Source organism: Syngnathoides biaculeatus, chromosome 11 (assembly GCF_019802595.1).
Source record: "Syngnathoides biaculeatus isolate LvHL_M chromosome 11, ASM1980259v1, whole genome shotgun sequence".
Taxonomy (NCBI): Eukaryota; Metazoa; Chordata; class Actinopteri; order Syngnathiformes; family Syngnathidae; genus Syngnathoides; species Syngnathoides biaculeatus.
In genome coordinates this window covers 9,811,453-9,836,309 of record NC_084650.1, presented here as the reverse complement: position 1 = coordinate 9,836,309, position 24,857 = coordinate 9,811,453, and the positions used below count along the sequence as shown (strand labels likewise).

The following is a 24,857-nucleotide window of genomic DNA, read 5'->3' as shown; positions in this document are numbered from 1 at the left end:
ATAGTTTTGAGTTCGTAAAGTCAACGGCAGACTGCTGTTCTTTTTAACACATCCTTTTCAACAACTTGCCCAGTTGCACAGTCTTGTGTGTGTATACTGTTTCATGAATGCTGGGGCTTGTTTGTTTTCTGAGAATCTACTGAACCTACTGGGAACCTGTTTAACATGTACCAATAAAAAAATGTACTGAAAACACGTATTAATCTGGTTAGTCACACGGGGCTGCTATTATTTTGAACACTTAATGTACATAGTAAAGCTTTCTGGCGTTTGATGGATATCAAAAACGTCAACGCCAAACATAATTCAGGTCCAACCAGATTCCTTCATGGTAAACTTTCTTCACTTCTTTATTTAAAAGGGCCTTAAAATGAGTTCACAATTTTGTGATTTTGTGAGATTCTACTTTGCCAGTTTTTATAAGTCAGAATATATTGACAAGTTGGTCTGCTTATTGACTTCAAGAATTTACTTTAAATAAAGCTGACTTGGAGAATTGCTGTGCTGTACTTTTGTTTATCTTGGTGGTCATTTCATGTGTTGGGAAAAGTTGGGTTGAGCATGTCACATGTACACAACTAGAGAAAAAAAATTCTTAAACCATAAAACACTGCATGTGAATAAGGTCAAATGCATTTCAGCCTCAAATGGGAATTTTAAAAATCCAAACATATGCAGACCCCATAAGACTATAAAACGTTTATGTACAGTAGGAGGGAAAAATACTTAGCAAGCTTGGCAGGATGGTACAAAATCCCCTGTAATCTGCAAAGTTAGATAAAAATGAAAGTCCATGGACAAATATAAAAATAGTTCTGCTTAAAAAAGTGATGAGGTCTGACCAGCAAATGGACTCATGTCTTTCATATTGTTGGCTTTCTACACGGACCCAACGGGACATGTGATAACCTGAGCACCTTTGTTGGGAACAAGAGCGAGTAAAGTCAGGAGGCAGGACAGTGAGAAAAACATGGTGCAAGATATTTTGTGACAATCCGCAGAACAAAACTTGAGAGGACTGGCTGATTCAGTTTTTAGTCCCAGTGCCCTATTCAGTTCTTAACTTTTAGCTGGGTGGATAGTATCCCTGGTTGTAGTTCCAGGTGTTCTGGTAGCCGTAACTGCTGTACTGTGGTTGCTGGCAGAAGAAAAAGCAAATTACTATGCAACAAAAATAGTTCAAATCCAGTTCAACACAGAAAAATTCACACATACCTGATACCAGCTGCCGTACCCACCATATCCACCGGACTGGGCACTCACGTCCATGCTCACTGGTGGGGGAGGTGGCATAGTTATTGGGACCTGAGGATCAGCAGCTGGGACTTGTGCTGATTCTCCATTTGCTGAGCCATCGTCACCTTTACTCAGTTTCTCTTGGTTCTTGTCTCTTTGAGGGAGTAAAAAGAGAGTCAAGGTGACCATCATCTGCCATCATCTTGTATAAAAAGATGACAGCAAATTTCCAAGTTGTGCTTTATAATCTGGTAGGGCTGTTTCCAAATCAAACAAAAGTCCAACGAGTCGTGCTGTGGCCGGATTAAATTAGCGAGTTGTGACACACTACTCACAAAAAGTTAAGGATACTTAACTTTCAGGATGAACCTACAAGGAACAACAAACTTTACAAAAGAACTTAATTTGACTTTTTCTAAACTTCTCAAAGCACAACTCGCTGTTCACCACGGATCTGAACAGCAAAATTCACACAATATGTTTGCGGCATTAATGGACCAGTAGATCCTTATTTTTTGTACTATACAGGGAGTCCTCGGTCTACGACGGAGATCCGTTACTACAGTTGTGACTTAACTCGAATTTCGACTTAAGTCGGATTCCACCATTCAAGTCAGAATTTACATCAAAATACTTTGGATAAAAAACAAATACATTGAAATAAACAAGATGTACTGAGCATTACTGCTGAGAGGTGGATGGAGAAGAAAAAGAAGGGGAGGCTGCGCTTAGCTATTGTGAAAGAACCTGGTCCTCAATCCTCTCCATCTCCACAAGTATCAAAGAACCTTGTTTTGTGAGCATTGTATCCGAGACAGGAACAGAACCCTTCACATGCACTAAAATACGGGCTTTGCCTTTAATAATTATCACCACGGTCAACCAACTGAAGCAATGAATCACTTAATGAGCTTCAGCTTCGTTTCCATTGTGATGGATTTTCTTTTGGATGCAGCAGCATTCCTAAGAGACGCAGCTTTCTTCTTTGGGGCGATAATGTCTAAAAAGGAGGGCGAAAAATGTGAAGGTACTCCCGGCACACAAACACGGCGGACAAGCATGAGCCAAACAAAATGGCGGACGGGCGTTGTAAAGTCCAAACGTCTTAGGTCGAGACTGTCTTAACCCAAAGACTGAATTACAATTAGAATATATTATTTTAAGTCCTCTTCATCCCATTGTTCACATTTTGACTTCATGACACCAAGACAACCTTAAAGCACACTGAGCGCCGCTGGTGAATGACTTAAAATGGACCATTCTGAAAATTTTAATTTTGCACATCGGCAACCAAATGAGCACCGCGCATCAACCCAAGTGTTGCAAAGTAAAAATTGTAATCCTCTATCATATTTTGAGGCTATACAAACGTTTATTTAACTACAGAAAGATGGTGTGATTGTCAAGGAAAAAGTGGACTGACACAGGAAATGTACTACAATAATGGAGAGTAAGGATATTTTGAGGCTGTTGGCAATAGTAAGTTTCTTCCGGCTTGTCCCTTTCGGGGTCGCCACTGCGTGTCATCTCAGATGAACGCACATATATGTTTGGCACAATTTTTACGCCGGATGCCCTTCCTGACGCAATTGTGACAAAGGCTGAGAAGTGGACATCCTTGGAAATACAGTATTTCAAAGAAGTATTGAACACGACAGCATTCTTCTCAGTAAATATATTTCCAAATGTGCTGACCTAACCGTATTTATTTATTTTTGGGGAGGGGAGGCAATTGAGAACTGATTGTAATTTACAATGCTAATGTAGCTAGACAATCTTTGAGGTAGTGAGTTTTGTTATATATACGTGTACATTTCATCCATCTTCTTAGCCGCTTATCCTCAGAAGGGTTGCGGGGGTACTGCACCCTATCCCGGCTATCATGGGGCAGGAAGCAGGGTACACCCTGAACCGGTTGCCAGCCAATCGGAGGGAACATAGAGACATAACCGTTGCACTCACATTCAGACCTGCGGCCAATTTTGAGTCTTCAATTAATGCAGGTTTTATTGGGGATGTGGGAGAAAACTGGAGTTCCCAGAGAAAACCCACACAGGCACGGGGAGACCATGTAAACTCCACACAGGTGCAGTCGCGATTTGAACCCCGGTCCTCAGAAAAGGCCATCGTTCTAACCAGTCATTCCACTGTGCCGCCAGGTACATTTAAATACATTTTTATGTATTTTAGTTTACTGATATGACATCCCTAAATAGATTGTGAAACATAAGCTTGCAAAAATATATGGATGAGATTTATATACTGGAAAATTAAACAGGGAAAAGATCCTGAATTCTTACACAATTCCACTACAAATTTTAGAAGAATATATCACTACTATATTCATGTGCGGGCTACTATATTGATTTTTATATTTATTTATTCTAAAACAAAGTTTTTCTAATGTTTTGGCATTCAGATGATTGATTTTTTTTATTCATACATTCATATAAAATATACACTCACATGCCTTTTATGAGCCTTGTAGTCAACATGTGCATGTATGATGTACCGTAATAAGTTGTCACTGTCAAATTGTACTGTAATTTTGTGTATGTCCATTCACCCATCCGTTTTCAGAGCCGGTTATCCTCACAAGGGTCGTGGGAGTGCTGGAGCCCATCCCAGCTATTTGCTTTGCCTCCACTGTCGACAGCCAGGTTAGCATAGCAAATACCTTACCTGGATAATGTTCAATAAATAGAAAATACATGACTTCATGGTCAGCTCTTAGTTTTTAACAACAGTGATAATAATTAATTATTAACTATTAAGTATCACCACATGGGTTTCATGCATCTACTTTCAAGACTTTTTTTCCCTTCCTCAAATGGCTGGGCCTATAGGTGGACACCACCTTTTTTTTGCTACCCCATTTATAAATTAGGGCACATGTGAGACTATAGAAACACGAGAAATGCCTGTCATTTCCTTTCTTACCCGCTTTCGGCTTCTCTCTTTGTTCCACCCAGCTCCTTGATAAGCTTCTGGTGCGCTTCATAGACTGACAGCACACTGAGCAAGATATACAAGGGAGGCAGTGAATAAAAGGAGAAACACAATGAAAAAGTGCCAAAACACAATGAAAAAGTGACAAACGGGAATGACCTCTGGATAGAGTTGCTGTACTCTTCTACAAACTGGAGGCCGCGCTGTGACAAGAGGATTTTGATGTGTGGTGCGAGTGGCGCCTCCAGGGCTCGCGTCACGCATTGCTGCACTGCTTCCGCTGAGGACCAGGTTTCACTTGATAGCTCCACTTCCAGCAGGTTCAAGTGCAATTTGTCATTATCCTGACAGTAAGAGGAACAAAGCAGTATTGCAGATTATGTTTTCAGCGCACAAACAACACTAAGTGCCAGTTTATAGGTTTTAAGGCACCTTGCATTAGAAAAATCTCAATGCACAACACCAATCAAAAATACACAAAACGATATCTATATTGAAAGAATACCAATTGAGGATTATATTTCTATTACACTCGTCAACAAAAAATATTGTCCAACATTTTTTTTAAAGTGACAGATTTTTTTGTCACATTGTTTTTGCTCAATAAGGTAAACGTTTTAAACTAAAACCACGTTTTTGTTGACGGGTACAGGGTTTTTTCCGCTTGAGAGGGTCAAGGCCCTGAATTTTGAATAGTGAAAACATAACATTCAATTTACAGGTACTCACTTTTATCAATGTCTACTGTTATATTTAGCACAAGCAAAGTTTGCAACAGTGAACTGATGAATTGAAATTTAGTGTCTAGTCACTAAGTCTTGATGGCCTTTGCACAATGTTCATTACACTGGACTATTACTATATTGACCACTCAAACTGCTCTAAATTTTAAAGTCTGCATCCTTAGCACAATTCTCAGAAAAAAAATAATTAAAAATTTTTTTATCATTGCTGGATTACTAGCAGTCTTCATTGCGCAGCGTCTGTTACCGCAATGTCTTTATCTTTCACTTGACTGACTGTCATGTATGCCGTACTAGAGCAGCTCCAACTACGGGAGAAAAACTCCTTGTATGTTTCTGACATACATTACATGGCGAATGAAAATGATTCTGATTACCTTTAAGAACTTGACATAAAAACCTGACCTGAACAAGAGAAACAGATATAATTTTGGATTTGGCAATTCAAAATAATCTTTAACCATCTAAGAAAAGTGATTTCTTTAATATTTTAATTCAGAGCAACCCTATTCTATCTTAAAAAAAAAAAAACAGGTAGATACACAGATTAATAGTACCTTCAGCCATCTGGTGGAAGAGCATTTAATGGTTCTGCCCATATGCCTTAACTTCATGAGCATAAGTAGATGAGCAAAGATATATTTGTAGTAAACATTTTCAAATGATTTAGGTAAAATTATAATTTGTATGTAAAACATACACGTTAAGGAAACAGGTGCAGTCTTAGTTGGTTCACATACGAATAACGTTTCTTGTAATGATATAAACAGGATTTTGAGAATATTTTTAGAATCAACTTCTTTACCAATTATAACATTGATGAATATTTTACATTATGAAACAACAAAATATATTTGAGTTGCAGTTATTATTGTCCACTTGGGTTGACATCTCGCGTTCTACACAATCTGTGACTTTTGAGTGTGTGGCTTTAAAAGACGGTGTGAAATGAGATGGAAGTTCGGACATCCTATGTCTAACAAATTCTTTCCTCCTGGCTTGCTGCCTTTACACTAATTTCTTCCTACACAGAGCAGTGCATAGGTCCCTGTGGAAACATGATAATTGCAAAGCTTTGAGGTAGAGCTTTTGGTTCCCCCCTTTTTTTTGTAATAATTATGATTTGGAGTTGTTCAGTGAATCATTTAAACCCTAAAAAAAATAAAATGTGATTCAGCCTTAAAAATGACTCCTGTGCACTCACTGGACTAATCTCAAGTGCGTCCTGTAAAACACTCCGAGCTCTGCTTGGGTTTCTGACAAGTTTCAGCAGCAAACGAGCAAGCTTGATGGAGTAGAATGCGTGCAATGTAGGCTTCTCTTTTGATTGGGTCACCGCCTCCTGCAGCAACGCTACAGACTGCTCAAGTTGGCCCGCCCTCCTCTCCAAAGCCGCCCTGCGGAGACGAACCACGGCCAAACCTGGCATGTTTTTATCCAGAGCCTCCAACACTCGCCGTGCTTCCGCCAGGTCACCTGAAGACCAAGATGAGGTACATTAAAAAGAGAGGCAAAAGAGGCAAAAACCACAGACCTGATAATGTAATAACAGCAGAACTTCATGTGTATTCTCACACCGTGTCTTTCCTCGAAGGTGGCCCTCTGCATGTGAATGTTCGGTGTTGAAGGTAGGTGGATGTCACAGGCTCGCTTGTAGACAGCCCGAACCTCATCCACACTGGATGTCCCCAGATACTGAATATACTGAACAATGTACAAAGCTCTCATGAGGGATAAATAAAACACCGCCTTTGCGTCAGATTAGATTTTACAAGAACTCACAAAAAGTTAGAAATATTGGCTTTTTGGTGAATGAACCAACGTCCAATCAAACAAAAATGTTCTATTCTAGAGCGGCATGACGGTGACTTTGAAAGATCCTCCAAACATTGCTATCTTGATAGACTTATACTCTAAATGGTAAAAGGGAAATGGAAAGTTATGTACCAATATTCCAACCTTTGGGACAAAAGGAAAATTATACATCATTCCTGTGGGCTCACCACCTGTGGGAGGGACCATACGGGTCAGCTGGCCGATAGCAGGGACCTTGGCGATCCAATCTCAAGCTACAGAAGCTGGCTCTAGGGACGTGGAATGTCACCTCTCTGGCAGGGAAGGAGCCTGAGCTGGTGTGTGAGGTTGGGAAAATCTGACGAGATATCGTTTGACTCCCCCGACACACCGCATGGGCTCTGGTACCAGTCCTCTTGAGAGGGGTTGGACTTTCTTCCACTCTGGAGTTACCCACTGTGAGAGGCGCCGAGCAGGTGTGGGTATACCTGTACTTTGTTTAGGGGTCACCCCAGCGGATGAGAGGATAACCTTCCTCTACCTTCGGCTGGGGGGGATGAGTCCTGACTGTTGTTTGTGCCTACTCACACCAAACATTCTGGTCTGTAGGGATAGATCACATGCACTGCAATTTTTTTTTTTTTACTTACTTACTTAAGTAACTGTTGCTAATTTTGTCCACTGGAGGACACACTGACAAATACCATTCAAACGTAAACCAAACTTTTTGACATGTTTTGTGTCTAAATACAATGAATATTTTTGAAAAGCTGAAATTTGCAAAGAGAGAGCAAATTGGTACTAAATTATTGAGATACATCTTAAGTCTTTTTCATTTCAGTTTGCCCAATCTTTCATTTTTTTTTTGCGGGGCTAAAACGTACCCTGTGACGACAGTGGGTTGGGGCATAGAGTTTCTAGCATGAGGCCCTCCCCCACCATATTAACTCCAACGAGCCCTATTCCATGGAGTGACCATTCATCAGAATAGCCACTTCCAGAATTTCTCTTTCAACTCAAGGCCATATCATACCTGTCGAGCATAGCCACTAATCACAATATACATAACACCCTCAATTTCGAGTTTAAGCGTCATCACTCGATCTGATACTCTTTTCACCTCCAAGACATTCTTAGTCACCTCTTTCTTTAAAATAAGCCCTAATATATTCCCATCTACTCCATGGTAAAATAATTTAAACCCTGGCCCTAAACTTCTAGCCTTCTTCTGTCCTGAGTCTACTCTATACTACCCTTTACCATAATTTCATTGTGGGGCTCATCAACGTTATTGCGCTATAGTTCCCACAACTCTGCAAATCGCCTTTGTCCTGAAAAATGTGAATTAGCAGTTTTCTGTTGAATAAGTTAGTCAAAAACTCCACTGCCACCTCTCCAAATTGCTTCCATACCTCCACCGCTATGTCATCAGGACAAACTGCCTTTCTATTTTTCCATTCCGTTCAGTGGTTTTTTAACTTCCCCCTTACTAATGGTTGCCACTTCCTGATCATTCATGCTTGCCTCTCCTACTCTTCCTTCTCTCTCATTTTCTTCATTCCTCAACTTCTCAAAGTATTCTTTCCATCTAATATTTAGCACAGTACTGGCACAAATCAACACATTTCCATCTCTATCCTTAATCACTCTTACCTGCTGCACATCCTTCCCATATTTATCCCTCTGTCTGGCCACCAGTTTGTTTTGAATGAAATTTTGGAAATTAATACACGTTTCCATGATATTCAAATTTTTTGGAAAGGGTCTGTAAAAGAGGCACTTGTGAAGGCTAAAAAATGCCATGTTTCAGGAGCAAAGTAATGCTACTGCAAATCAAATCTTCTGCAACTGTTGCATAACACCTGAAAATGAAAATCTCCTGTAGATCTATTTTAAAATATTAAATACTCCAAAATTTCAGGCGACTCATTAGACTCAGTTCAAACAAGGTTTGTTAAGAAGAACCCTTTTGTTTTTTTTCCATGCACTGTCACAGCATGATTTTTTATGTATACCGATACATTTGTAAGACGTAAGTGCACTCTTTCACAATAGTTACTGGATAGTGCGATGAGCCAGTTGATGTTCCCAAGATTTCAAGATGGATGCAGAAATGTATGTAACTTTATGATTACTGGTAAGTAAGTTATTTTGGAAATAGTACATATACACATACACTTTGAGCTATAAGATGCAGATGTGTAAATGAAAAAAAAACCTTCATAATGTTGATGAAATGGCCAGTGTTTTTGTTAAGAAATTTGAGATTGCTCATATGATTTACAACAAAATAATCATCAATAAATTTGATAATTATTTTTTTTATTATTTGCACCAAATCAATGGGAACCTTTTGGAATACTTATTTAAAGCTCATCAAGTCAGAAATATACTGGTCCAGCCCACAAGTCACTGATGGTGTAGTGGTGCACATGCCTGCCTGTGGTGCAGGCAGCGTGGGATCCATTCCTGCTTAGTGACGGTGTCAATATCTGCGCTGTGACTGGCGGGCGACCAGTTCAGGGTATAGTCTGCCTTCGCCCGAAGTTACCTTGGATAGGCTCCGGCTCTCTCTCCGGATAAATACTAAGGGGTTGTGTCAGAAAGGGCATCCGGCGTAAAAACTGTGCTAAACAAATATGAGGGTTCATCTGAGATGACGCGCTGTGGCAACTCCTAGTGGGACAAGCCGAAAGAAATACATACATACTGGTCCAGCCCAGATCAAATTGGAGTGAATGTTGCCCGCCAACTAAAATGAGTTTTAGACCCCTGCTCTATTTTTATCTGATTATGAGTGGGAAATGTCACAGATTTGAGTTTCCAGGAAGTTGGGGAAGGGGTCCACCAGATCCAGAAGATGGACCTTTGGTGAAATGGTGTTGTGTACACCTACTTTCAAAGTCCATTCCTACCAAAAGCATGAAGTCATTTTTATGATTTGTATCTAAACATTACATATGTTAAGTGCAATGTAATTGCTGTAAATATGCAAAGACTGCTCTCAGCCACTAGTGGGCTCATGGACTGGCGTTGGGTCTGAGCAATACTCCACAACCTTGCTCCATCCACCGTCAATAAATTCACACATGGGAGAGTTAATTATTTACGACGTTCACTACACTGCAAGCTTAGGGGCTAGCAGGCATGTGTGTATGTGAATACTTCTGAACCTCGCTTAGTGCTGTTGTGTAGGTTCCCACATTACAGAGACACTTGAGGAAAAGTTATTAAACACAGTGGCACATATTTCTCACCCTGTAGCTAACTACAGACACTTTAGCACATATTGTATGAATGAATAGCTGAATGACAGGTGAAGGTTGAACCAAGCTTCCTACCTTCTACCTAGCTACCTTGAGTGCACTTGCTGACAGAGTCCTGCAGCTGGAGGGTGGGCTTATTTTTTCTTTTGGAGCCTTCTATATTTGTTTTTTATTATTATAAAATTTAAAATTATTATTTTTTGTATTCATTCAAATTTGGCAGGCCTGTTCACAATATTCTCACTCTCCAAATTTAGATATTCCTGTATCGTTTTACAGGGTGTTTAACAGCCACTGTAGTGGAGATATTGTTCCCTTGGTAGTTCAGTTAAGTGGGGCTGTCTTAACATCATCCATCCATCCATTTTCTTTTCCGCTTATCCTCACAAGGGTCGCGGGGAGTGCCGGAGCCTATCCCAGCAGACATTGGGCATGAGGCAGGGTACACCCTGAACCGGTTGCCATCCAATTGCAGGGCACACTGAGACAAACAGGATGTGGGAGGAAACCGGACTGCCTGGAGAAAACCCACGCAGCATGGGGAGAACATGCAAACTCCACACAGGCGGGGCCGGGATCAAACCCGGGTCCTCAGAACTGTGAGGCCAACACTATATCAGCTGATCCAACGTGCCGCCCGTCTTCACATCAGTGTGTGTGAAATGATAAAGATTAAAACATTTTCTACAGTAAATTATTTTGGGACCTTTACTAGTGTAGTCAGCACATTGTGATTTTTCAAACAAACAAATGTTTGGAATTGTTAGGTTTTGGTAGAGTTGTACCCTCTGGGGCATTGGTTCTCAACTGTTGTCACTCGAGGACAGGGGTGTCAAACTCAAATTCACAGAGGGTCAAAATTTTAAATTGAACAATGCCGCGGGCCAAAGTTGAATAAATGAACCTTTTAATATGGATCCAAACAAGCGTGTAATACATGTAATACCGACGGGCCACCTCTAATATTATTGTAAATTGCCTCGCGGGCCAAATATAATTACACCGCGGGGAAAACTTGGCCCGTGGACCAGAGTTTGACACTCATGCTCTAGGACCTGGATTTTCCTATGGCCACTAAGTTGTGCCACTACTTACAGAAGTTATGAATAAAGAACATGTTTGTTTAAAAATAATATTTAAAACCAAACATTTTTCAAACTACTGTTACATGTTTAAAGTGCTTTCAGTTTAGCTTATTAAAAAACTGAGGATGACCATAACTACTACAAAAATTGATATCTTGGCACTGATCAAAATGCAACATCAACTGTTTGTCCCAAAATGCTCCATGACACTCTTTTGCATCCTTTTTGCTACAACTCCATTATTGAGTCTCCTTAGATCACACAGGTGTAATGAACATTTTGGCCACTCTTACCCTGGTCCAGAATTCCTCATAGAGTGCACAGGTGATCAGGCAGCGCTCAAAGAGAACACGAACTCTGTGGTCATCATGGAAAATGTTGGTTTCTTCTATCGCTCCCGGAGGCTCGGCTGTCACCTCTGGGTCTTCTTTGACATCTGTGTCTGCCTTGTTTGAGTCTACACAGATGTCGAAGTGTCAGAAATGTTGTTTGTGGCTTAACATTTACAAGACAATGTCGGTGTGATGGCATCACCTTTGTCATGGTCTTTAGTGTCTTTCTTCAGTTGGGCGACCTCCCAGTCCAGGTAAGAGTTCCAGGCACGCAGCTGGGTTTGATCAAGTGGCTTCACATGGAAGTAAGGACGTTTGATCTATAATTAAATAGATCCATGTGTATGGCTGACATTTTATGGATAGAAAACTTATACATAGCGGGGGGGGGGGGGGGGGCATTTCTATAGTTTTTCAACTGAAATAGAAAACCAGTGGAATTACAGTGGTACCTTAATAGATGAGTTCAAGTAGTTCCGTGACCAAGTTCATAACTCAACTTAATATTCCCCATTGAAATAAATTGAAATTCAATTAATCCATTCAAATCCCCCAAAAACACCATATTTTTTAATCACCTGCTTTTAATAAAGACTACTGTATACTGGATTTTATAAAATATGATAAAGGAAACTGGAACAGAATAAGCTGTGTATATAGTAGTGTATCATATTTTTCACACTCTAAGTCGCAGTTTTTTTTTTTTTTTTCCATAGTTTGGCCGGGGATGCAACTTCTATGTGAAATTCTTACCACATTATTACATCCATCCATCCATTTTTCAAGTCGCTTATCGGTTATTTTCACACTGGCAACCGTAAGAGGGCACTCTAAGCCCGTATAACTGTACAGACTACTTCTGAAAAGTCAGCATTTCAACATTAGCTATAACTTATAACAACTGAGAAGGACCGAACAAAAATGCCATTGAAGACAATCATATTCTGTAGATTATTTTAATAACATTGTTATGATGTTGCTAACCAATGATGACAAAAGTACTTCTGAATGCGACTTGTGGTGCTTTATACGTCGTTGGATTAAGCTTCATGAAGGCGTTGAGACATCCGTCCATTTATCGTGAAGGTAATTCAATTTCATTTGCCATCACGATAGCGAACATTTCTTTCCGACAAGGCATGTCTTTTTTTTGTTTGATCGTCTTGTTTTTAATGCGAAGATGGCAAATGTTTATTGGCAACATCAAGGATGAATGCTTTGGCATACATCTGTGAATGTAGACACACAGAAGAACCCTCCCTCTCCACAAAGGCTGTCCATTCTTGTTGAAAACTTCGGTGGTACTCATTTTTTTCCTTGACCGACCTTTGTCAAAAGCGTTTCCATAATTACGTAGTTGTTCCGACATGATCGGTGTTTGACCCGAAGCCTGTGGACTACGGCAATTCCACTAGGACAAACTGTCTCTGCATCATTTCCGTTGCCTGCCCCCCCAAAACTACGACAACGCCACTAGGACAAACTTTCTCTGCGTCATTTGCATTGCCAGCGTGACAGAAATCACATGTACAGTTACGTTCACGTTATGAGGGCTCCGCGAGCCATATGCAACCACCAAAAAAGCCAGGTATGGCTCCTGAGCCATAGGTTCCTGACCCCTGTCGGTGTGGGAGCAGTGACGGATGGAGAGCACAGCTTCCGGCTGAATCCGCCATGCAACTTTTCAGGAAGTCATTGGATAGCTCAACAAAGTATGGGCTTCCGTGACAACCAAAACCATCCAGTCGGGATTCAGAAAGGCTGGAATAGACGAGTTCTAACTGCAACCGACAATGAGTCTGACGTAAGTGATGTAGAAGAGGAAGTGGCACGTTGTCTACCTCTGGAGTTGGCAGACTTGCTTAGAAGTGACACTGAGGATGAAGATTTCATTGGATTTTAGTTATCAGATATTTGGAGTGACACGGATGGTTCTGGTAAACTTGTAACATGGCCAAGACCAAAGAGCGGTCCAAAGACACCAGAGACAAAATTGTACAACTCCACACGGCTGGAAAGGGCTACAGAGAAATTGCCAAGTAGCTCGGTGAAAAAAAGTCCACAAGAACTGTTGGAGCAATTATTACAAAATGGAAGAAGCTAAACTGGACACTCAAACTCAATCGGAGTGGAGCCCCATGCAAGATAAGATGGATGGATGGATACTAATGTAATCACCCAAGCTGAATAAGATTTTGAACTAATTTCTTAATGAAGACAGCCCTAAAAAATAATGGCAAAAAAATTTTTGGAAAAATGTCAAGTTACGTACGTGACTTACAGTCTTGCTTAAGACAGTAAGTAAATAAGTCATGACTCACTGCATCTTCAAAGTTCCATCTCTTCCGGACTTCATTTTCATTCTCCTGGTAAATTTTGTCTCTCCGGATCAACACCTGTTCTCTCATCCTCTGCATCAGCTCCTCCTAAGCATTGTGAACAGGGACACAATAATGACGTCATCTGTACTCTGAGTTAGATGTATCTGAGTGCAAGGTGGTGTAAAGTTCCTCACTGAGTCTGTGCCCTCAGGTGTGGCAGGGTCTTCCTCTCCAGGCGGCCTCTCTTCGCCCTTCTCTTTGGCCTGTTCAGCACGCTCCACTTTCTGACTCTCACGGCAAAAGGCCCTCACCTCCTCATATTCCTCCAGAGAAAGTGCTTCTTTGGGCTCACATTTGTGAAGGTGAACCTTGAACCTGCCAGATGCCAGACACAATAATAATGTTTTCTTTTTTTAAATCACAATTGCAAGCACTTGAGCATTGGCGTGTCATACTTTTCATAGTGGGTGTTGTAGCGCTGAGTGGGAACTTTGAGGACTCTGTCTAGCACAGCTGTGGCATTCCTCAAGTTGCCTTGCTCCTTCTCCCATTCAAAATACAAATCCCATAGCCGGTCTGAATGGAAGTCCAGCCCTGCCGCTACAACAGCGTCCTCAAACACACTGGAAGGAAAGGACGTATATGAGCGGGCAAATTTCATGTCAAAGACAATTCAAGTTAAGGTGCCATATTTTCTGTAACAACAGCCTCGGCTCTATACAGTGGGAGGAAAAGTATGTGAACTCTGGAATTTCTTAAATTTCCCAATAAAATTGGTCATAAAAGCTAAGCTTATAATCCAATTCACAAGAAAAAAAAATAAAGCCTGTTTACGATAACACCACACCATCAACCGTATGTTTTAAACTTTTGTAGCACATAACAGGAAAACATTCAGAGGACACGGACGAGAAGGCCATTGAACCAGTGAATTCAAAAACTGGTTGAACCTCTTTTGGGAGCATTAACCTCAACCAAACGTTTCCTGTGATTGTAGATCAGACATGCATGTTGTTAAAGATGAGTTTTGGACCATTCATATGGACAAAACTATTATAGTTCTGCACAATTCCTGGGATGTCTGGTGTGAATGTGAATAGAAATCTTGAGATCATGCTACATAATCTCAATCGGGCTGAGGTCAGGACTTTGACTGGTTCACTAATAAGGTTGGGCATTGATTGAACTTGAGCGATTCTGGTCCCGATTTCTAATTTCAATTCAAGTTCCAAACAATTCTTGATTTTGATTCTTTTAGGGGGCTGGGTCAAGAAACGTTTGTATGGTTTGATTGAAATTGGCCATATCCACATCAAGGTAATGTGTGTTGAACTAACATGATTCACTTAATATTTATTAATTAATGTTTCAGCATAAAGTTAAAATGGTAATCATTATTTGGGACTGTTTTATTAAGGGTGGCACGGTGGCACAGCTGTAGAGCATTGGGCTCACAGTTCTGAGGACGGTTCAAATCCGGGACCGCCTGTGTAGTTTGCATGTTCTCCCTGCGCCTGCATGGGTTTTCTGTGGGCACTCTGGTTTCCTCCCGCATCCAAAAAAACTTGAATTACAGTAACTGGGGACTCAAAATTGGCCCTAGGTGTGATTGTGAGTGTGGCTGTTGACGGTCTACATGTGTCCTGCGATTGGCTGGCAATATACCCCGCCACCTGCCCGATGACTCAACCCTCGTAAGCGGCTCAGAAAATGGATGGATGTTTTATTTATCAAATGGTTCATACGTACAAGTTTTAACTTTCTATTTTAAGCTTGAAGGCTTTTATTTTGAAATGTACTCAATGGAACTCAGCATTTTGGCATGAAAAGTCACATGGCACTGGATTTTCTTTTTAAAAAAACGGAGGAAGTCAAACGCTATATGTTGATTCTGATTCTGATTATTTTTCTTACCTACCAATGAAGCAGAAAGTTTTTAATACCATGACTTGTTTGTGAGTTTTGTCCCAATTCATTGTGATGTAAAGTTGCTATCGTGATGTTTTAACCCAATGTTGAGCTTTTTTTGTCAGCAGCTCTTTCTTACATTGGTTTGAAGATTGAAATATATGCTTAAAGCTCAAGTGTCATCAAACGGATGATTTTTGGTATATTATTATTGAAAAACCCACAGCCAATATGGTTCCATGTGTTTTTTTCACCACAAAACATGATTTTGACGTATACAGCTTTTTGTAACTCCCACCATGAAAATCCTCTCAGGGATTTGTTTTCGAGAAGAAGCAGGAAGTGACGTACAAGACAGAGGCGCCCCCTAGTGGACTCGTTTGTTTCTATTAGTTTTACCTCCGGGAAGGTAGTTTGTTGTTCCTTCGTGTTACCCAAAATGCCAGCTCATTGCATTGCTGGACATTGCTTGAACACTCGGGAGAATGGAATTACCCTTCATAAGTTTGAAAGAGACCCTGTTCGTTGTGAAAAATGGATTGCACGGGTGCAGAGGACGAGAGCTTCGTGGGTTCCAAATAACAGGTAGGTGTGTATACAGCTCCCCCAAAATAAATAAATAAATAAATAAATAAAATAAAAAATTTGTTTGGGGCAGACCACGTAATTGGTCTCTCTCATAACGTATCAAAAGATGCGCATATGAAATGTGTTAATTTGCGCATACAGCTACTAAAAAAAATAATAGTGTGGCGCGGACCACGGTCTCTCTCATAATGTAACAAAAGAGCCGCGTATGAAATGTGTCGATTTGCGCGTCGCCCAGCCAACAATGTCTAGATAGTGTTCATCGAGTACTGCGGAGACTTTGAACATACCCCTAAAAGCAACATAGCTAGGCTCACCTCCTCCTTATATCCCACCACGGACGCCGAAACTCAGCCACACCGGCCGGCTGAGGCGCCGCGTTCGGCGGTCACAGCTTCCGCGAAGGCTGCGCGTCGGGCTTTGCAACGTGTGCGGCTCTGAAGAACCCAGCCGAGAATGCGTTACTCAGTCACGTGCGCCTAAGTAGTAGTGCGTAGTGTAATATTGTTCCGGTAACTTCCCTCGGTTGTGTGGTGTTGTCCTTTTCGAAAAGAACTTCAGTGTCAGAATGGGCGTCGGAAAAAAGCAAATATCTCTGTTTTTCGGCTTCCGTAGTAGTAGGCACTGTGCGTTTTCAACGACGGAAGTGACAATGACGTCAAGGACAGATGACGCGATTAATATGCCGACCACTTGGATGTCGAGGGACACTCAATTGCGCAACTTTGTGCATGGATGGATGACGCACTCTCCGCTCCCTTTGTTTTTTCCGTATAGACATTGAAGTGAACACTGTTATATGTATTTTTCATTACAATATCTATTTTAGAATGTTTATCGGGACGACACCCGGGCTTTCAAACCAACAGTGCAAAAGTGCAAGCAACCCTTTACCTAGTTAGCTGTCTCAATGTTGACATCGACATTTTATTGTTTTTCACTCACTCAATTGACTGAGAGTTAACCCTAACCCTAAAACTACTTGACTGGCCTGCCAGCAGTCCAGACCTGTTTCCCATTGTTTCCCCTCATTATGAGGCGCAAAATATGACAACAGACTGTTAAGTAAATGCATTTTTACACCAAATAAGAAAGGAAATACAGTAATTTTGCCCACAAAACAACAAGTAGTCTCCTCAATTCTCTAAGAGTTATTGAGTATTGTTGAAAAGTGATGTAAGACAAACATACTCCTGTACTTGCTTTTTGGTAACCTGTTGCAGTCATCAAATTCCAAATGAGAGAATTTTTGCACCAAAAATTACAAATAAATTATCAGTTGGAACATTAGATATTTTGTCTCTGTAGTGTATTCAATTAAATAAAAGTTGAAGACCATTTGCAAATTATCCTATTCAGTTTTTAAATTTTACACAATGTTCCAACTTCAATGGAATTGGGGATTGCAGACACACATACTACTCTCTGATAGAAAGCTGGTACTCCATGCAGTTTTGTAAATAAAAGCCCCCCATTTATATGAAGAAACAGTGCGTACGTTTACCTGCGAATACGCTTAGGCGACTCAGGCAAGTTCATGTCTAATGTTCCCAATAGCAGATTGATGTAGTGGATCCACAGATCGACACTCAGAGGGATTGACTGGAGCCCCTGAACACACACCTAACAAAACATATAATCAGCACCAAAAGAATACAAGCTTGAAAGAAAAACAACAAATATTGTACTATCACTGCATTCATGATGAGGTGACCCCAGCAGTCAAAAGTGATTCCATTTTTTTTTTACCTCTCCTGCTTTGTCGTTATTACCAGCACGACGCTCCAAGTCAGCAAATTTTTTCCAATAACCATAACAGAGTGGAAAGCGGGAGAGAAATGCCACCAAGGCTCGTCGTGATGCTGCAATGTGGCTCTGCCCAGAAAAACGTTGTTGATCTTACATGATTAAATAATGATGATTGAGGATAAAATCATGACGTATCAATCATGTCTGTGTGGCCCCTACACTGATAGGCAAAAATATATTCTGCTTTGTTTCTGGATAAAACTCAAGCTCTTACCTCTTGCTCACAGTACTGCAACAGGTCAGTCCAACTGGTGAAGTCTCGAGGGTTGTCGTGTGCGGCATTCCAAAGACTTTCAAAGTCTGCTGGCAAATCGTTTCCCCCGTCTTCGGTATCTGGAAGTGCTAAGAAGAAAGCAGTTTCTGGCTTTGTAGAGGCTACAATGGCTGAGTCTGTGCAACCACTCTCATCTGACTTCTCTCGAGGCGGTGGGCGTGGTGCAACGTCTGGTGCAGGTATTGGTAAACTCAGCTGTCCTAAAACTACATTCAGCGCAGCTTTCTACCAAAATGTTAACCCTTTCCAGGCAAGCGTTGCAAATTTGCAACAGGTTTAATATAATCGAAAATTTCAAGTCCAGAGTATCATTTTCTGAAAGTATCAGATTTTTCTCTCTGCAAAATTTTATTTGCTCCAGAGACGGTTTAAAGGGTCTTCATAATGCCTTCTGCTGAGGATCATTACTGGAGATGGTTTCATCTTCCTTGCTTTGATGCCCATACCATCACAGAGCTTGACTGGCCAGCGACCTTGGCATATATAAACTGGATTGAGAATCAATGAGGTATTATCAGGAGGAAAATGAAGAGCAGCAAACCCAAAAACAAGAACTGACAGCAAGCATGAAGGTAACCTGGGCCTCCATAACTCTCATGGAATGCCACTGGTTGATCGCCTCACTGTGAGGGACAGAACACTTTCAAAGTTCCGTTCCTAGGAGACTTGCTCGATTCACGCCGGCGGCCAAGCAAAACGAATAAATCATTTCACAAACAGATTGGTTTCAGCTCAGTCATTAAAAACATTGATTCTTTTTCTTCTGGTTCGCGAACGTAACAACACTATCTTCTGGGCCACGCTGCCCCAATTACCACAAATGGATTCTCTCTTTTACCTCCCATTCCTTCATTCTCATACTATCAGCAGCACTGCTGTTATTCCCTTCATAATCTCCCTATTCTGACCCATTGCCACCTCCTCATTCGTACATTTACTCAATTTCCAACCATTGTCCACAGACATTCCTCGTCTTCCATGAAGCTCCTTAGCTTTTCCAATTGACCATGAAACTATTTGAACGCCAGTTAGCGTACGGAGCTTGTGCTAGTCACGGCTACCGTCTTTCCAAGCAGTTTGGACTCGGACGCTTATCCTTCGCTCGTGCAAAATGAATGAATATAACAAAAATACGTACAACGTGCGTAACATCGCTTTAACATGTATTTAGGTTTGTTGAAGGTACCTGAAGGCTCTCCGAGGTCCTCGTTGCTGCTCATATCCTCTTCGTCTGCCATCATCGCAAACCTCGCTCTTGCGTCACTAAACCGCGCCGTCATGACGTTTCTTCATTCTGACGTTACAGAATGCGTCGCAAAAATGGCAAGTACTAGATCAACGTTCAAGTAGCACCCAAAAAATTACTTACCTCTCTAAGTACCACCACCATCATGACCAACACTTAAATACAGCTTAGCGGATGAGGGCGAAACGTTTCTCGAAAAAAAAACAGCGCTTTTAGTCATAAAACGCATGTTTTGCCGTAATAGCGCAAAATATAGTAGACTTTTGGATTTAATTCTGATCGTCTTTAATGTTCCTTTTATCTTGTTTGCATGACAATTGCTATTGGAAATGCTAAACGTGTCTTCTTTTTTTTCCCCAAACTATTGTTTTTTTCCCACCTGCCTGGCATTTGAGACCTAAATTTCTCATAATCATGCAACTCGTGCATACGTGGGCAAAATTGTCTGTACTTCTCCGTTAATCAAAGAAACGCCCAAAGTGATAACAGAAATAACTTTAACCTGACAAAAGTAGTAATAAATGCCAGTTTAATGAAAATCAGAAATTCTTTCTTAATTGTGGTTCACCAGAATTCCATCCATTCATTTTCTGTACCGCTTTCCTCATTCAGGTGGTGGGCATGCTTGCAGTCTATCCCAGGAAACTTTGGGTGAGTGGTGGGGTACACCCTGAACAGCTTGCAAAAAAAAAAAATCAGGCGCTGACAAACATGATGGTACCCTAACTCAATTTGTTGCACCATCTTTAGAGACAATCACTGTGGTTAAAATTTATTGAAACCTTTAATGGGAGTTCTGCATCCATCCATCCATTTTCTTAGCCACTTATCCTCACAAGGGTTACGGGAGTGCTGGAGCTTATCCCAGCTGTCAACGGCTAATGGTTACCAGCCAATAGCAGGGCACATAGAGACAGACAACAGTCACACTCACAATCACACTTATGAGCGTCCAATTAATGGTCCATTTTTTTGGGATGTGGGAGAAAGCCAGAGTGCCCAGAAAAAAAGCCCACACAGGCATGGGGAGAATATCCAAAATCCACAAAGGCCACGCCGGGATTTGAACCCCAGTCCTCAGAACTGTGAGGCCAACACTTTATAGCTGCTCCACTGTGCTGCATTTCTGAGCAAATTTTTCAGACCAGAGCAAATTGCTCCAGTTGTCTCAGGTTTGAAGAGTGCTTTCTCTTGAGGGCAGGTTTCAGCTCCTTCCACAAATCTTTAATACACTGCAAACCCGAAAAAGTAGTTTACCTAGAAAAACTCAGGTGACCCATGGTCTTAAATTTCTAAAGAATCACAGTCATTGCCCTCCCATGAATTTGACTTAGCTTGTTAAGTATGTACAGTGAAGAAAATAAGCATTTGAACACCCTGCTATATTATACAGTCAGAGCATTAAAGATGGGTCGTGGCTGGATCTTTCAATATGACAGTGACCTGAAACACACAGCCAGGAAAACCAAGGAGTGGCTCTCTAAAAAGCATATCAGGGTTCTTGCGTGGCCTAGCCAGTCTCCAGACCTAAACCCAATAGAAAATCTTTGGAGAGCGCTGAAACTCTGTGATTCTCAGTGACAGCCCAGAAACCTGTCTGATCTAGAGAAAATCTGTGTGGAGGAGTACGTGGGCCAAAATCCCTCCTGCAGTGTGTGCATACCTGGTGAATAACTACAGGAAATATTTGACCTCTGTAATTGCAAACAAAGGCTACTGTACCAAATATTAACATTGGTTTTTTCAGGTGTTCAAATACTTATTTACAGCTGTATCACACAAATAAATCGTTAAAAAAATCATAGGTTGTGATTTCTGGATTTTACTTTTTAGATTATCTCCTCACCTCACCTCACATTGGAGATGCACCTACAATGAAACTTTCAGACCCCCTCCATGATTTCTAAGTGGGAGAAGTTGCAATATAGCGTGGTGTTCAAATACTTATTTTCTTCACTGTATACTGTAACTCTAGATAATTAGTGTATACTTAATCAATCTACTATTCCTTTAACGGAGTGTGTTTCATACTCTTATTATCACCTCAATTAGCAGACTCAGAAGCACAGCAAGTGTCAAAAATGTTTTTCTTCACTGTGGTGTTGAGAAGTCAAAAGGAAAACGGGAACTCTTCTATCTTGCAGAAGAAGTAAAATAAATTGAGCAATCACAGGGAAGTAGAGTACATTCTTGTATGTATGACAGGTATCTATGGAAGTAAATATGTGCCACCAGGATTTGAATTTGAAATGCCACAGAAAACAGGATTTGAATTTGAAATATAAAGTGATCACATTTTCAATATTTGTATTTCAGTGTAACTTTTCAATGTTAACAATTCAACTGGCTACAATTTGCTGTCTAAAATTCACCGTCTGTGCCACCATGCAAGGTTCCTTCAGGTCAGAATTGAACACCCAACCAATCGCAGTTACGCTGTCTTAGTCACGTGACGTCTCATACTAAGAAAGCGTAACTGGATTGGCTGGCTGTTTGGTTCTGACCTGAAGTAACCCTGCCTGGTGGCAGAGACAGTGAATTTCAGACTGCGAATTGTCGCAGAGTGGATAAAAGCCACAAAGTGGTTAGGTAAAATGTCTGAATCGAATAACAAAAACTATGTCGCAGTGTTTGCGATTTCAAATCCCGGTGTGTGCAAGTGGTTTTGAAAGGGTTTTGCATTCAAACAATAAAGCACATAGATCTTCACTCGATTGTGAGTTGTTCTCTTCTTCGAAAAGAGCTTCCATGTCAGAAGGGGTGTCGTAAAAATCAGAAAATCTCTGTTGTTACTCTCCCATAGCAGGTGCCACTATGTGTTTTCAATGGCGAATGTCCCAGTGTGACGTCTGCTGATGACGTAGCAGGCAATATAGCTACCACTGGGATGTCGAGTGAGACTTCTGCAACTTTGCGCATGGATGACACGCTCTCCACTCATATTTATTTTTTCGTAAGGACATTGAAGTGAAACATGTTGCATGTATTTTTCATTCCAATATCTATTTATTTTATAGCCATGTCAGTGGCTCTTTAAACCATGTCACAGACTCATTTTGACCTACAGTATTGCTATGTGTAAGAGAAGAAAAAAGAATTAAGATGAAAGGGAACCTTTCGTGATTTAACTAAAATGTAATGCACATATGTTAAAAAGTTATGCTGACAAACAGTTGTCAAAGTTTAAATGCAAATGCATCACACTAAAACATTACTACTGAACTGAGATGCTTTTGCATACCACTAGCAGTATGTGAAACTCTTAATTTTGAAAGATTTGTTTGTTTAAGCAAAACAAAATCCAGAAAAGAAGTACAACTTACATTTTTGAACTGTAGTTTCTGTACAGCACCTGGAAAAAAATAATGGTTTCTCATGATCACTTGTGTGTGATCAGTGTGCAGTTTTTACTTATATATATATATATATATATATATATATATATATATATACACACACACACATATATATAATTTAAAAATCCACACTTGGCAATGTATGGGAAACATTTGTTTTGTTACTGTTCAATTTCTTCTGAAAAAATATTTGTCCTTGGACTTGTACTTTTTCCTAATGCAGTGTAATGTCTGATACTTGTGTATTGTACTAAAATGCATTTAATAAAAAAGAAAAATACACACGTCATAAAAAATAATTTCAGATTCAGCAATTCAATAGTGCATAAATTTATTTTTTGGGAAATTCATCAGTATTGGCCATACTCGCCCTGCATTTACTTGGTATCTGAGAACAAAATATGCAGTACAGTATTACACATCACACCTACAAAGAGGAATGCAGTCCTGAAATTATTGAATCGATAATAACGAAAACCAGTGTTGTTATGTATGCTTATATTTAGAGCTAACCAATAATGAACGTGCATTTTGGTTTCAATTTAATTCGATTTCTGTGGCGGCACGGTTATGCTGGGAAAGGCTCCCCCACTCCCCCAGCCCTCCTGAGGATAAGCGGCATTTTTGTGTTATTTTAGTAGAAATAACACAATTAATGATAGAATGTTGTCATAATAATCATAACATTTATCTTATCTAACGGAACAAATCTTCCGTGCCGTGTTTTTCCGGAACCATTTCCACCCGTTCCTTTTCCAAGCTCGTTCTATTTCTCCCTCCGGTAATGAGTCCTGTATGTTTGTTTGATGAGGAGTGAGGTGGAAAGAAATGTGGTCCTTTTTCGCCAGGGATCCAGTCAAAGACTTCGCTTATGAAATTATTCCAGACAGCCAAGATAAGTCTGGAATATGGTCGCTCCACCGGGGGAAGCGAAAGGTAAAATGACATAAACCTATCTCGATCCTTAACTAATTTTGGGCCTCTTGTAAAAAAAAAAAAATCGGTCTACAATAACTTAACGTTTTCGACATATGATGTTCATAAACGATTTATTAATAGTTTATAAATTCCACTTTGAACGACATGCCATTTTGACTATAACTACAGTTAACGCAGGTACACGTAGTTGTCGCCACGTCATCTAGTGTTAGCCGTAATAAAAGTCTCAACTCATGCACTTGACGCGTTACATTTTCAACTAAGGTTTCCTTGTCATCGTATAGCTCCTTCGAACCACAATTTTCCCGTTTCTAATCACCTAGCTAGGCAGCGTGTTCTGTCAGCGTCAGCCTGTCTTGTTGTCTCCGCCAATCACGTGACATTTTAAAGCTAATCAACAACTTCACAACAAGTTGAAATTTTATCTTTGGCGTGTAATTTCAGGATGAAACTGAAATTCACTAAAGCACAAAATAACTTCCAATTCTTTCTGACTCTCTGTTAAAAGGTAATGGCCCCGTTTTGGATCAAGTACCTGTAGGTGAAAACTGTTCCAAATGTGGCTCGAGCAAAGAATATAATAGAGCTCGTCCAACCACGTCATATATACGTGACTTTTGTTTGCGTCACCAGATTGCCGGTCAAACAAGGCATTGTTCAAGCCTAAGTCTGTTGAGACAAAACGAAAACATGTCTTATAGCACCACGCCCAGAGTTTTGTCCCATACCGTTAGACATTTAGAGGGTGATAATAAACGACAATACCTGGAAAAAAATAGAGACACTTGGCATAGAGGACCCATATTTAATGCCGAAGTCGACATTTTCGCTGATAAGAAATTGAACTGTTAATTCGCTTCTGCTTGTCTTGGACCACTGGATATACATATGTATCTGCTGACTAAGTCGTCGAGATTTACACAGAAAAGTTTGAAAGCTTATGAAAGTCTGGACGCATACAAATACTTAATTGCTGGATCTGTTCTCAATCAGGAATAAATCCCACATAGT

At 40.5% G+C, this 24,857-nt stretch overlaps 1 protein-coding gene across 4 annotated transcripts; it reads right to left on the bottom strand.

The window, feature by feature from the left end:
• Positions 1 to 684: 684 nt before the first annotated feature.
• Positions 685 to 24,420, bottom strand: LOC133508524 (pre-mRNA-processing factor 39-like). 4 transcript variants are annotated; one of them, XM_061834685.1, is made up of 17 exons: positions 24,382 to 24,420; positions 22,875 to 22,903; positions 19,492 to 19,599; positions 18,246 to 18,373; positions 17,972 to 18,097; positions 17,727 to 17,845; positions 14,182 to 14,349; positions 13,921 to 14,101; positions 13,727 to 13,831; positions 11,608 to 11,725; positions 11,367 to 11,530; positions 6,506 to 6,632; positions 6,133 to 6,404; positions 4,345 to 4,529; positions 4,177 to 4,251; positions 1,216 to 1,390; positions 685 to 1,138 (listed from the first exon to the last, which is right to left on the bottom strand). In XM_061834685.1, exons 3-17 carry the CDS (start codon positions 19,583 to 19,585, stop codon positions 1,067 to 1,069), a joined length of 2,109 nt encoding a protein of 702 aa, XP_061690669.1. In that variant the 5' UTR covers positions 19,586 to 19,599; positions 22,875 to 22,903; positions 24,382 to 24,420; the 3' UTR covers positions 685 to 1,066. The 4 variants fall into 4 exon arrangements, with proteins under 4 accessions (XP_061690669.1, XP_061690668.1, XP_061690670.1 ...); XM_061834684.1 differs by lacking the exons at positions 22,875 to 22,903; positions 24,382 to 24,420 and adding an exon at positions 19,675 to 20,077; XM_061834686.1 differs by lacking the exons at positions 19,492 to 19,599; positions 22,875 to 22,903; positions 24,382 to 24,420 and adding an exon at positions 19,444 to 19,481.
• Between the last annotated feature and the right edge of the window lie 437 nt (positions 24,421 to 24,857).

Coding starts and splice junctions, on each gene's coding strand:
- LOC133508524 (XM_061834685.1), bottom strand. CDS start 19,585: ATGACGGCGCGGTTTAGTGACGCAAGAGCGAGGTTTGCGATGATGGCA. Junction 18,374..19,491: donor GGACCTCGGAGAGCCTTCAG/GTACCTTCAACA, acceptor CTTTCTTCTTAG/CACTTCCAGATACCGAAGAC. Junction 1,139..1,215: donor GGTACGGCAGCTGGTATCAG/GTATGTGTGAAT, acceptor TTCTTCTGCCAG/CAACCACAGTACAGCAGTTA.